At 42.4% G+C, this 13478-nt stretch overlaps 2 protein-coding genes across 3 annotated transcripts in view; one reads left to right on the forward strand and one right to left on the reverse strand.

Annotated features, from left to right (window-relative positions):
* Window positions 1-10715, reverse strand: part of SPATA9 (spermatogenesis associated 9) — a 53369-nt gene extending 42654 nt beyond the window's left edge. The window contains exons 1-3 of one of the 2 annotated variants that reach the window (XM_070465840.1): window positions 10574-10715; window positions 6901-7130; window positions 3942-4287 (exon numbers count right to left, since the gene is read on the reverse strand). The gene's annotated coding sequence lies outside the window, so the exon portion shown is untranslated. Of the gene's footprint in view, window positions 1-3941; window positions 4288-6900; window positions 7131-10573 lie in introns of those variants that run through there. The other variant, XM_070465841.1, reaches the window with a different exon arrangement.
* Window positions 10484-13478, forward strand: part of RHOBTB3 (Rho related BTB domain containing 3) — a 59141-nt gene continuing 56146 nt past the window's right edge. The window contains exons 1-2 of the mRNA XM_070465838.1: window positions 10484-10565; window positions 10744-10969. Coding sequence (XP_070321939.1) covers window positions 10564-10565; window positions 10744-10969 — 228 coding nt within the window. The 5' untranslated portion in view covers window positions 10484-10563. The remainder of the gene's footprint in view (window positions 10566-10743; window positions 10970-13478) is intronic.

Genomic DNA, 13478 nt, shown 5'->3' on the forward strand with positions numbered 1-13478 from the left:
AGCACATGAAACAAGCCCCTTCATTAGCAGAAACTGTATTTGCCCTGTAGGAGTTGGGCACTTATTGGTTGAAAAGGGGGTTGGATCTGGCTACAGCGGGGGTGGGGTGGGGGGTGAAACTGGTAGTACAGCTGGAGAGATGATAATAATCACACAAGTCCAGACATTTTACTTTAAAGGTGAGAGGAGACAATACCCATTGATAATAATTCTCCAGTCCCATATTTAGACTTTTTAAATGGAAAGGGCTCTAAAATACGAGTGTGGAGAGCAATGCTAGTAAAAATGTGTCCACAGGGATTTCTGGAAAAAGTGACAGAAGCAGGACACAAAGGGAGAGAAAACAACACCCTTCAGATAAGCTGAATGATCTATTATAATGCCAAGAGGACTATTCCCCAAGAATACAAGTTGCTGACTTAATAGTTAATGGTATCAGTAGTGCTTGCCTCAGAAAATATCACTAAGAAAATTTCAATGGTTGTTCACCGTAAAAAGTGTTTAACTGCAGACAGGGTCACAGACACAAAAATGGAAAGTAAAAAGCAAGTTTCTAGAGAAATAAGGATCAGCAGTACTGCATGAAGGTAGAAGTCATGTTAAGCAGCTTGTGATAGCTGTTGAATGAAATAGGAAAACACGTGAAAGCATGCTTGTGAAATGCTCCCATTAGGACGATGCCTAGTGGATGGCCTTTGCAGGGATGCATGTACCTGAACAGGTCAAATAAAAGGTGTATAAGAGATGGGGAAGGCTTAGGGGTTTACCACTGGAAACTGCGTAACTTCTATTACAGTTAAAACTGGAAACAGATGATAGGAATATTGAAAACAATCTATTTTTTTAATATATCTCAGTTCTGCAAAAAGGAGGGCTAGCAACAAAATATTATACCATTCAAATTTAATATCCTGTATTTCTGTGGGTCTACACATGGAAAACTTCACAAGATATTATGCATAAATAAATAACACAATTAATATGCTTGATTATGATATTTACAAATATTTTTTTCCAGGGCCAAATAACAGCAGGCATAGTAAAGGCCAAAAACCCAGGTTTCTTTGAAGTTCAAACTTTGAAAAGTGCTGGTAACAAAGAGGCAATCCTGATTCCAAGGAATATATGTTCTGGCATTTTTAAAGCAACATTTTAACTGAAAAACAGAACAGTTGTTTGAAAAACATGATTGTGCACAATAACACAGGTGAATAGATATGTTCAAACAAACACAAAAATGAACATCTTAGGCCTTTTCTGAAAGAGCTTACAGTAATTGGCTTCTGTATATATGTGGTACGGATTCTCACTTCAGCTTCTCCAAACAGAATGAATGATGTTGCAGCCTTGTAGTTTAGAAGAGATCCAAAAATTTAGAAGAAAACTGCTGACTGTTTCTCTGAGAAGAGTTTCCCAGGTAATAAAAAGAGGAACATCAACTTTTCTCAAGACTGAGCGTATGGTTACTGACTGCTACCTGACTTTGCTTGCATTACTTATGTGAAGTACTGCAAGCTCTGGTGGTTTAAAAAAGAAAAAAGAAAAAGCTAATCTTGAATTCTGTGATTTTTGTGTAAATTTGCAAACGTTTATCTTTCATTAGATTAGTTAGTACTATACAAATACATTTTTCACTGGGCTGATTTCTAGGCAAGTAGGTCTGCGGTTTATCTGTGTTACCTTCTCCTATCTCCCCCTACTTCCTCTCTCACAGCAGCAGCTAGCCCAGCATCCTGTTCTGCTTCCTGGCAGACCAGGACTCCACTGTGATATCCTAAGCTTCCCCTCTAAGACACAGCCTCAGACGCCAGACCAGTAGTCTCCAAAGTTTTTGACTGAGCACCTTATCATAAGAATTTTGAGTACACCCCCAATATCTTTATAAATGACAAGCATATTACTGTTAATATATTGTGACCACAGTAAAACACATTGAAATAGAGAATTTTCAATAGATAATGATGAAGTAAATCACATAAAAAAATCTTTTTAATGTATTACTAATAATACAAAATATACTTTTCTCTAGAATGTTACAGCCAACAAATCTTTTACGGAGAATAACAATTGAATATGCTTCATGAAAAAACTAAGATCATGACATCTGTTCCCATCACTTGATGGCAGCTGGAAGGGGAAAAAGTGACAGGTTATATTTTCTTGGGCTCCAAAATCACTGCGGATAGTGACTGCAGCCATGAAATTCAAAGATGCTTGCTCCTTGGAAGGAAAGCCATGACAAACCTAGACAACATATTAAAAAGCAGAGACATCACTTTGCCAACGAAGGGCAGGGAAGTCAAAGCTCTGGTTTTTCTAGTAGTCATGTATGGATGTGAGAGTTGGACCATAAAGAAGGCTGAACACTGCAGAATTGATGCTTTTGAACTGTGGTGTTGGAGAAGACTCTTGAGAGTCCTGTGGACTGCAAGGAGATCAAACCAGTCCATCCTAAAGGAAATCAACCCTGAATATTCATTGGAAGGACTGATGCTGAAGCTCCAATACTCTGGCCATGTGAGGCAAAGACCCGATACATTGGAAAAGACCCTGATGCTGGGAAAGATTGAAAGCAAAAGGAGAAGAGACCAACAGAGGATGAGATGGTTAGATAGCATCACTGAGTCAATGGACAAGAATTTGAGCAAACTCTGGGAGTCAGAAGAGGACAGAGGAGCCTGGCGTGCTGCAGTCCATGCAGTCAGACACAACTTAGCAACTGAACAACATTATCTTTTAAATCTTGGTTCAACATTTTGTGATACAGCAACACAGATGTCTGCTTTTATGTTCAGTTTATTTAAAGGCTCTCTGAAAAGAGTTCACAAAGATATGGGAATTTAAATGGAAGAACTGCTCCATTAGCTGGGTTGCTAAATCATACTTATATACTCCAAGAGATAGTGAAGGACAGGGAAGCCTTGGTGCTGTAGTTCATGGGGTCACAGAGAGTTGGACATGACTTAGTGATTGAAAACAACACCAATTTATTTTTCAGTCTTATCATTTATTATGCAAAGATTTTGGTTAAATCTGATGGATACATTTCCATCTTACCTAATGTTATTCAAATGGTTTTAAAAAACCTATAAGATGACCAGAGTTTTTATAGGTTACATGCATTTTCAATCACAAAACACATAGTGGGTGAGGGATTGCTAACTGGAGCTAGTTATTTAAGTTTGAATCACAGCTCCTGGATTCTCACTATTTTACTTGAGAGGCAAGTAAATTAGCCTCTCTAAGCTACAATTTTCTCTCCTGTAAATTAGGATAGTAATAGAACCTACTTGATAGGGTTATTTAAAAATTTAAAAAGTCAATATTTATAAAGCACTTAATATATATGGCATATGACGTGACATGTGTGTGTACTTAGTCATGTCCAACTCTTAGCAACCCAATGGACTGCAGCCCACCAGGCTCCTCTGTCCATGGAATTTTTCAGGCAAGAATAACTGGCGTGGGTTGCCATTTCCTCCTCCAGGGGATCTTGCCTACCCAGGGATCGAACCCACATCTCCTGTGTCTTCTGCATTGGCAGGCGAATCTTTTGCCACTGAGCCACCAGGGAAGCCCCCCTGTCTGGCATATCCTAAGTGTTACTTAAGCATATTAAGAAATACAGGGAGAATTCTCATGACCTGCTGCTGCTGCTAAGTCGCTTCAGTCGTGTCCGACTCTGTGCGACTCCATAGACAGCAGCCCGCCAGGCTCCCCCATCTCTGGGATTCTCCAGGCAAGAACACTGGAGTGGGCTGCCATTTCTTTGTCCAACGCATGAAAGTGAAAAGTGAAAATGAAGTTGCTCAGTCGCATCCGAGTCCTGGCGACCCCATAGACTGCAGCCCACCAGGCTCCTCCGTCCATGGGAGTGTAATACTTAAAAACACTTTTAAAATCAGTTAGGCACTACCTACCAAAATTAGACACACACTTACCCTGTGATCTAGCACAGCCACCAAGATACTATGTTTTAAAACAAGAGTAGTTTTTGGTGGCTTTGCTTGACAGTTCAGTTCAGTTCAGCCGCTCAGTCGTGTCTGACTCTTTGTAGCCCCACAGACTGCAGCACGCCAGGCTCCCCTGCCCATCACCAACTTCCGGAGTTTGCTCGAACTCATGTCCATCGAGTTGGTGATGCCATCTAACCATCTCATCCTCTGCCATCCCCTTCTCCTCCTGCCTTCAATCTTTCCCAGCACCAGGGTCTTTTCCAAGGAGTCAGTTCTTCGCATCAGGCTTTGATTGGAATAGGTCAAAACTGGAAATAACGCACACGTGCATCTAAAATGGAATGGATAGGTAAATAGCAATTTATATATCCACTGGATGCTATTCAGCAATAAAAAGGAATAATTGGGACAAACCACAGCTACAACAACATAAATAAATCTTACAAATGAAGATGAGCACAAGAACCAAGACACAAAAAAGTGTATAGAGTATATAGAGTGTATAGAGTATATAGAATATATAGGGTGTATAGAGTGTATAGAGTGTATAGAGTATATAGAGTGTATAGAGTGTATATATAAGACTCAACTTATATAAAATTCATAGACAAGAAAAAACAGAATATCAGCTTAGGAATGCACATATAGATAGTAAAACTGTAAGGAAAAATAAACAAATCGTCATCACAAAAATCAGGCTCACGATTCTAAGAAAAAGAACTATAACTGAGTAGGGGCAGTGAGTGGGAGGCAGTGTGTGTGTGGGTGCACCCCTGCGTGAGTGCTGATAACGGTCCGTTTTCTGGACCGGGAGATTGCTTAGGAATGCTTACTTTATAATTATTTATTAACTACATGCATCGGTATTATGCGCTTTTCTGTATGTGTTATATTTCACAGTGAAGAAGTATTTTTAAAAACTGCTATACAAGTTTTGTTTTCACAAAATTAAGCTTAGTTTCTGGCTCCAGCTTCTTTGCTGGGAAAACTGCTTATGAGAAATACCTCAAATGAATTCCATGTGGTTGCTCTCACTGTAAGCTTGGAATCCTTCCTTCCTTTAAACATTTTTTTTTAAAGTCTAAGTAACTCATTCACTTACAGAAGTTGTGCATAAAATAAAGTTTGTTTTTTTAAAGTCAATTGTTGAAAATACCACCGTAAGTTGTATTAGAGAAAGAATATCTTCTCTACTATAGCATTCCTTTAGTGGCTCACAGAATTGTCATTTTAAAATGTATTTCATTACTGAAACACAATCTAGTAAATACCACACTGAAACAATCTATTCAGCACCATAACATGAGACATATTGAAAACATCTGTTCTTTTTGTTTAACACTATAGTAAACTTCCCACATTGCGTAACATGCTCCAATACTTGTGTCTTTCGGTCTTTAGCAATGTTTTATATTCATATTCTTAAGGTATTTGCTATCAAAGGAATGCAGTTTTTTCCCCCCATTTGTGTTCCATGTGTTGCTGGGAATAACACTTATCTTCACAAGAAGAAAACTATTTTCCCAATGGTATGTTGCTTTTTGACTTTTTATTTTTAAGGAAGCTCAGAAAAGACTTCATAGGATTTATAATTGGTGAATTTTCTTTAAAGTATTGCTTGAATCGTTCATTCCTTAAACACTTTAGAATATCATTGAGCTTTATCTTTAAGTTTGGATGTCCAGTTTTTAAGTGATTAGCTAATTGTGACAGGGCTTCTCTGTTGGCTCAGCTGGCAAAGAATCTGCCTGCAATGCAGGAGACCCCAGTTGGATTCCTGGGTCAGGAAGATCCGCTGGAGAAGGAATAGGCTACCCACTCCAGTATTCCTGGGCTTCCTTGGTGGATCAGACAGTAAAGAATCCTACAACGGGGAGACCTGGGTGCGACCCTTGGGTTGGGAAGATCTCTCGAGAAGGGAGTGGCTACCCACTCCAGTATTCTGGCCTGGAAAATTCCATGGACAGAGGACCCCATGGCTACAGTCCATGGGGTCACAAAGAGTCAGACATGACTGAGTGACTTTCACTGTCACTCAGAACATTACCTATTAACTGTAATGCATCCTTCAGGTGAAGCTGTTAGCAAAAGTAACTATAAATCCATACCTAAAACAGTTTTTTAAAATTTACTTTTAATTGGAGAATAATTCCTTTACAGTGCTGTGTTGGTTTCTGCTGTACAATGTGCATCAACCATCAGTAAACATATACCCCCTCCCTCCAACCCACCCCGCAGGTTGTCAGAGCACCGGGCCGAGCTCCCTGTGATAAACAGCAACTCCCCACTACCCGTCTATTTCACACAGGATAGTGTATCTATGTCAAGGCTACTCTCTCAGTTCGTCTTACCCTCTTCTTCCTCTGCTGTGTCCACAAGTCTTTTCTCTAAGTCTGTTAAAACAGTGTTTAACGATTATTGCCAACCGAATGTCAATCTGATTAGTCATTAGTTTTTCACCTTGCAGTGTGACTCCCAAAGAGTGCCCGAAATGTCAGCTCAGTCCATTGTGTTTGCCTGTTCCTGCATTATTTTTTTTGTCTCCATTGACCCATGCTGTAATGGTTTACTTAAATATCATCTATAAATCCATTTCGTCAGATACAGAAACTGCAACATGTGGCAATGTGTTACCTATACATATGTATATCTAGGGCTGATTCATATTGATGTTTGGCAGAAACCAGCACAATTCTGTAAAGCATTTATCCTTCAACTAAAAAACAATTTTAAAAAAGTGAAGAAAGGAGAGAGTCCTCCCCTCTCTCACTGTATGCTGTGGTGCTCCCACCCTCTCCCCGGAACACCCTGAATGCCTGCCCACCTCGGGATCAAAGTGGGGTGCCACCACCAATCCTGATTAAATATCAGCAGAGCTTAATTTCTTTCCTTTTTTTGGGAGGGGAAGTAAAAAATAAATGTTTGAAGATAAAAATTCAAATACCTTTTCTGGAATTTCAGGGGTCGATGTCGGCTCCCCACTTTGGAGAGGCATCTTACATTCATATGTGGTTATATTTTATCTCAGGATAAGAACATCTATCTGAACGAATATGACATGATGGCATGCCAGCCAGGAAACAAAAACATACTATTAAGGCTGTAGATCCTTCCTTGTGTGTTATGCAGTGACCTTGAGGTTGGAGGACATAAGATAATCCAATTTGTTACACCCTGGGAAAAGTGAAAACAAACAAACCCTTAATGCTACTAATGAGGGAAACTACAAATATATAAAACAAATAAAGACTGTACATAAAAGAGAAATGATTATTTAAAAGGTAGTCTTTAAGATAGTTATGAAAAAAAAATCTTTAAGATATCAGGAAATGAACTATCAGTGATATTGTGTGCCTAGCTCCTATAATAACTGACCCCAAAATGTCTGGTTTAATTCAATAAAGGTCTATTTTCTCACTCATATCAGTACAGTGCATGCGGTGAGGAGGCTCTGTCGTAACTAATCATTCAGAGACTCAGGTTGCTTCCAAGCTGCAGATCAAACACATTCAAGCACATGGCTTCAAGGCTGACCTGGCTTCATCCAGTTGGTAGATGGCCAGATGAAAAAAAATGGAGATGGTACACTTCTTAACTGCTCAGGAGGGATCATATTCCTTCCACTAGTGAGAACTAATCTCATGGCCATATCTACATGCAAAAACTCTGGGAAATGTCCTTTATCTATGGGACCTGGAAGAGAAAATGGGTTTGGTGAGCATCCAGCTAGTCTTTGTCAAATAAACAGAGTTGGTCTAGAGATTCTAAGGTTATAACTTGAGTATCACCAAGCCTGACTTTGGAAATCTCTTGGGAAGCCTCTACCACTCTCACTTCTGCCTGCTGTAATGAAGGCGTCAGAGGACCAGCACTAATTTTAGCTCTTGCTGTTCCCTGAATAAGCCATGATCATCCACATCTCTCCATCTTTGCATGTGATTTGCAAATAAGGTCTGTCCGCTGTTTCCAGTATTTCTAACCTCCCCTTCCTGCCAAGCTAGCAGGCTTCTCCTCCACTTCTAAGACCTAAGATAGCGGTTACTTCCTCCATGCACTTCTCTCTGATGACACGGAAGGCACAGATCTCTTCTTGATGTTCACTGAACTTTATCCTTGTACTTTGTTCCCACCTCTATTACTGAATGCATAAGCCTGCATGATAGTTTTTAAGGAACAAGTGCATTTTCAAAAGGATCAGATGCATCAATATTCACAACATAGTGACCATTAATAATAGCTTTAGCTTCTCAAAGATAAGGACTGGGTCTTATGTATCTTAATATTTCCCGTGCGTACCAGTGCTGGCCTGGCTTCATACTGAATAACTGAGGAAAAACTGAACGCTGTCTGCCACTTCCCAGCTTCCCAAGCCTTCCTGCCACTTTCCAGTAACACTAACTCTCTCTCTTTCTGTCTCGCGGTAAAATGCATTAAACACAACATTGACCATTGCCACCATTTAAAAATGCACATTACTATGCACCTTGTTTGCAACAGTTCTTTTCACATTTTCATCTCACAAAACAGAAACTCTATACTCATTGAACTCCAAATTTTCCTCTCCGAGAAGCCCCCTTAAAACCAGCATTCTGCTTTCTAAGAGTCTGACTACCTGAGATATCTCATGTAAGTGGAATAATGCAGTCTTTGTCTTTCTATGAAATATAGCTTATTGCCCTCAAGATTCATTCATGTTGTAACATGTGACAGGATTTCCCTCTTTTCTTAGAATATTTCTTTCTATGTATATACCACATTTTCCATATCCATTCAACCATTCCAGTGTCTTTGTTTTTGACTTGGGGTTACTGGTGGTGATTGATGACCCATGAGAAAAGGTGATCTTGTACTATTTCAGGGTGCTTCTAGAGGCTAAAAGAGAAACTATACTGGATGCAAAGGGAAATAAGATTTTTAAACATCAGTGACTTACATGAAGAATGCCCCCCATTATACCCTATCTGAGCATGAGAAACTATTAAACTCCTTTCAGCTGAGCAACCAGGGCCCACAATAAAAAGCTGCTCACATTCCAAACGCCTCTCACCCTGGGGTTTTCACGGCCCTACTCAGCACCGCCTGTTTCATAGCCTCAATCTAGCTCTGTTGAGAAAAGAAACGGCAACATTTTAAAGTAGGGCAAAATAAATAAAGGGATAAACAAGAACTCTTTCAACACGGAGCACTTGCAAGAATTTTCATGTTTATGGAGAGGCAGAGCCCCAGAGTAAACTCTAGCTCCTCTTCGAATCCAGTGGATTCCAGCGTTCACTTGCATCGAGGCGGTTTGAGGCCCTTTGGGGACACTCACAGCCTTTAGTTCAGGGCGTTATCATGAAAGAATCTAAAGTATCCTTGCATTAGCATGATCGTTATTTTTTCAGCTGGTCTGAGGAGCTATTATTAACCATGTAGCCGTAACGCGTACCGAAAACCTCCCCACGTAAGCTCGCATTTGATCTGTAAACACGTTAAGCAACCTCACGCGTAACGACTTCCTACAGTCATCACAATCAGAGCCTCAACACTTAACAACAACAAAAATCCTCCGGCTTTTGGTCAAAAAAGATGCCAAATATAGCTTGAAGTAGTAAATAATCCTCCCGAGAAGCGACGTTCGCGAATTAATTGGTGCGTGAACAAAGAACCCTTTCTGCACCACGATGAATGTTGCCTTTCTTTTTTTTCTCCTAAGTATGATTGTAGAAAACAGCTGTGCTACATGTTGACAAATGACCAAGCGGCAGACTTGGTAAAAACACTTTTGGTCAAGGCCAAGAAGTGGGGGAGAAAAAAAAAAATTGGGCTGCTGGAGAGGCCAGGGGCTGGCTTCCCTGGCTTCCCTTACCTTTTTTTCTTTTTTTTTCCCCCGAGTCTTTAGGGAGCAGGGGCCGCAGCCGCCCCATAGCCACCCCCCGCCCCTTTCCCCGGCTCGGCTCCGGTTACAGCCTTTCGAGTTGAGCAAACTTGCTGCAGGCGGATTGGTGACCGGGAGCTCTCAGGCCGGGGCGTCGTATTTATTAATTTATATTCCTCGGCGCCCCGCGCTGGCCGTTCCTTTGTATCCGGCCCGCAGCCGCCGCCGCCGCCCGGGCTCCGGGGGGAGCCTCAGCGGGGAGCGAGGCCCCCGCGTCCGCCCGAGGACATCCCCCTCTCCAAGCCCGGCACGTGCGGCTACCGCCCGGCCCGCAGAAGGGGGCGGAGGCCCGGCTTCTCCCCCACCCGCCGCCGAGCCACAAGCCGGAGGCGCGGCGGCGGGCCGCCCGGCCGGGGGAGCGCGGCGCCCGGCGAGTCTCCGCGGCGGCGGCGGGGGCCCGGGAGCGGGAGCGGCGGGTCCCCCCCGCCCCGGGATGCGCCCCGCCACTTCCTGACTGGCTGGCGGCGCGCACGCGGCCCCCGGAGCTTGCTCGCCCGCCCGCTCTGCGTCGGCCGCGCCGCGCTGGAGGCGCGCGAGGAGGGGGAGCCGCGGCCCGGGATGAGCTGATTGCTGGGGGGCGCGCGTGGTGGTGGTGGGAGGGCGGAACCCACGCCGCCGCCTGGCCCCCCGGAGGCCGCGAGGAGCCGACCTTTCTCCGCGTCGCCGCCCGGCCCCGGGGGACTGGAGATCATGTACGTACGCGTCGCGGGCCCGCTCTGGTCTCCAGCCCCGGCGCGTGCCGTGCGCCCCACCCCGGGCCCGGGGGGCTCGCGCGCGCCCGTCCTCGCCGCGCGCTGCCCCCTGCGCCCACGAAGGCGCGCCCCGCGCTCACCACGCGCCTCTTCTCCCCCCCGGTCTCGGCCGCCTTAGGTCCATTCACATCGTGGCGCTGGGGAACGAGGGGGACGCGTTCCACCAGGACAGCCGGCCGTCGGGGCTCATCCGCGCCTACCTGGGGAGAAGCCCGCTGGTCTCCGGGGACGAGAGCAGCTTGTTGCTGAGCGCGAGCGGCGCGGCCGCGCGGCCCGTCTTCACCGAGTATCAGGCCAGCGCGTTTGGGAACGTCAAGCTGGTGGTCCACGACTGTCCCGTCTGGGTAAGGGGGCTGACGGAGCTTTCCTTTCCTTTCTCTCCCCCTCCCCCCGTTTCACCAATGTCAACGTCCAGGTCACCTGGGGAGAGTTTTCTTTTTTTAAAAAACATTTTGGGGGAAGTCTTTGATCCTTCGTTTCAGGGGGCAGGGGCCAGCCTAATCAAAGAACACTCTTAGAAGGCAAAAAAAAAAAAAAAAAAAGCCTCAGTGAGGATGTGAAGCACTTAGGCGTGCGTTTCACGACTGTGGATTGTCTCTTGTTTAAGACAGCTGACCCTTAAATGTCCCAACCCCAAGGGACAGGGGTCACTAAGTTTCACCAGCAGAGAGCAGTGTATGTGGTTTATTTATTTATTTTTTTTTATGCTTACCCTGTGTGGGTGATATAGTAATATGAGTGTTCTAAAAATAAAGATCTGTGAAAGCTCGACAGAGCCAAGATACATTTCACTGGGGGCCAGCTCAGAAATAGGACCCCCTGGAAAGGAGGGGGAAAGTTAAGAGACTGAGAATTAATTTTAAACGACTCGTTTATAGCACTTTGAAAAAAAATTTTAATTAGTTTTTAATTTTATAGTGCAGATGTTCTTGATATATTTAGCCATTTCTTTTTCATGACTCCTAAATCAGAAATATTGCTGATACTATCTTGGGACTTGAAAAAAGCTTTAAAATTTGCGATGATTAGAAGAAATTGTAATGAAGTTGATAAATGCTAGTCTAATTCTTGAGTGATAAAAGAAGAAATCTACACCCTGATGGTATATTAATGTTTTTGAGTACACAGTAGCATCAAGAATGTTTTCATGTAACATTTCAAAGTTTCTGAGTCTTTACTAGTATAGAATCTACATTGCAGCTAAGTGTTATATTTTATAACAAGAAAGTTTAAGGTCTGAAAAGAATACAAGTTATCTTTATGTGAGATATACATTTAAACCACAGTTTAAGAAAAGTGAATTGGGGACTATAGGCTACTGATACAACTTTCCAAAGAAATGTATAAAATGTCTGTGAAAACATTTCTTATGCGGATTTCCATATTACAGAAAGAAAAGATCACTTGTCCAAATAAATTTTCAGCTAAAAAGTAAATTTATGTTAGTAGACTAAAATAAATGAAAAAACAGGCCTTTTCAGTCTAATAGGGAGGCTATTAAACTCCTAATTACGACATTGATGATACTGATCATAAGAAGCATGGGCAGAAAACTGGCTGGAGTCCATGCAAGCAAATGAAACCCTTCTTCCCCTTTGATCATTTCATTGTGAAAAATCTTACAATCTAAAAACTTACTGGGTCTACACTCAGTTGAACAAATATTGAGTGAATAGAGTAAATAAATGTAGGGAAAATAAAATAAGCTGACTTAGGATGTTAGGATAACCTTTCCTGTTTTTTTTGTTTTTGTTTTTTGAGCAGTTAACTCCTGTTGATGTTATTATTAATAATTTAACAAAAAGCAGTACTTGTGATCCCATGGATTGTAGTAAATGAAATCTTCCAAATCAGTTAAAATTAACCTTTGTTGTCTAGATTTTTGATTATTATGTTTCATTATTCTAATCACCTTTGTTTGGTTAGACTCTGGCCCTTTTTAAGGTGTTGAGTTTGTATGTAACCAGGCACAGTTTTCTGGGTTATAGTGGTCTTCAGGCATCGTAGAATGTGTTTGTAGAGCTACTCTTTATAAGATGCTTTTCTTCTCTAGGTGGTAAGTAAAAGCCCATTGGAGGTATGATAGTTGATTGTATTCATCAGCTGGTATTTGACATGTACTGAATCAGAATGTTAAACAGCAAAGCCGGTAGAGCACACGTTTTGCTATCAAAAGGACCTGATTTCAGATCCGCACCTTGGTACTTAGTGGCTGTGTTCCTGAGCAGATTCACTCATCTTCTTTTGTCCTTAATTTCCCTGTGTGTAAAATAAACATCATAATCACCCCTCCCCCCTCCCCCGCCCCACCAACCCAGAGCTATGCCGAAGAGTAAATGAGAGAATAGTGTAAAGTTCTTAGCATCCAGACTGGCATGTAGTAAATACTTAATAAGCGGTAGCTATGATAATAATAAAGTATCACAACTTTAATAGCCATGTATTGCTTACACTAAGCAAAAGTAAAGTTTTCCTACATATCATTGGAGATTCACACACAGATACAGAGAGGCAGCCTGTTAGTACTTAGCATTAATAGATGCTCTATTGCAGCCCCACAACCACGGAGAATGAAATCGTTGTTTCACTGTAAAAATTCAGATTCTTTTTAAAAGATGAGTTCCATTCCCCAAAAGTGGCTCCAAGCCTCGTGTTGCATAACTACCCTGAGGAAATCCTGGAACTGATTTATTTATCTTAGTAGACTAGGAGAATTTGATTTCCTTCATATTTCTAGAAATGAGTGGGACATTTTCTCTTTGAGATAGTTTGAAGAAATGTGGCGTTGTTTCCTTGGAGTTAGAATGACATAGTTGTGCTCCTCTTTCCTAGTTTTCTTCTGTAGGTCTGCTG

This window comes from Odocoileus virginianus, chromosome 3, assembly GCF_023699985.2.
Source record: "Odocoileus virginianus isolate 20LAN1187 ecotype Illinois chromosome 3, Ovbor_1.2, whole genome shotgun sequence".
In the NCBI taxonomy this organism is placed as follows: Eukaryota; Metazoa; Chordata; class Mammalia; order Artiodactyla; family Cervidae; genus Odocoileus; species Odocoileus virginianus.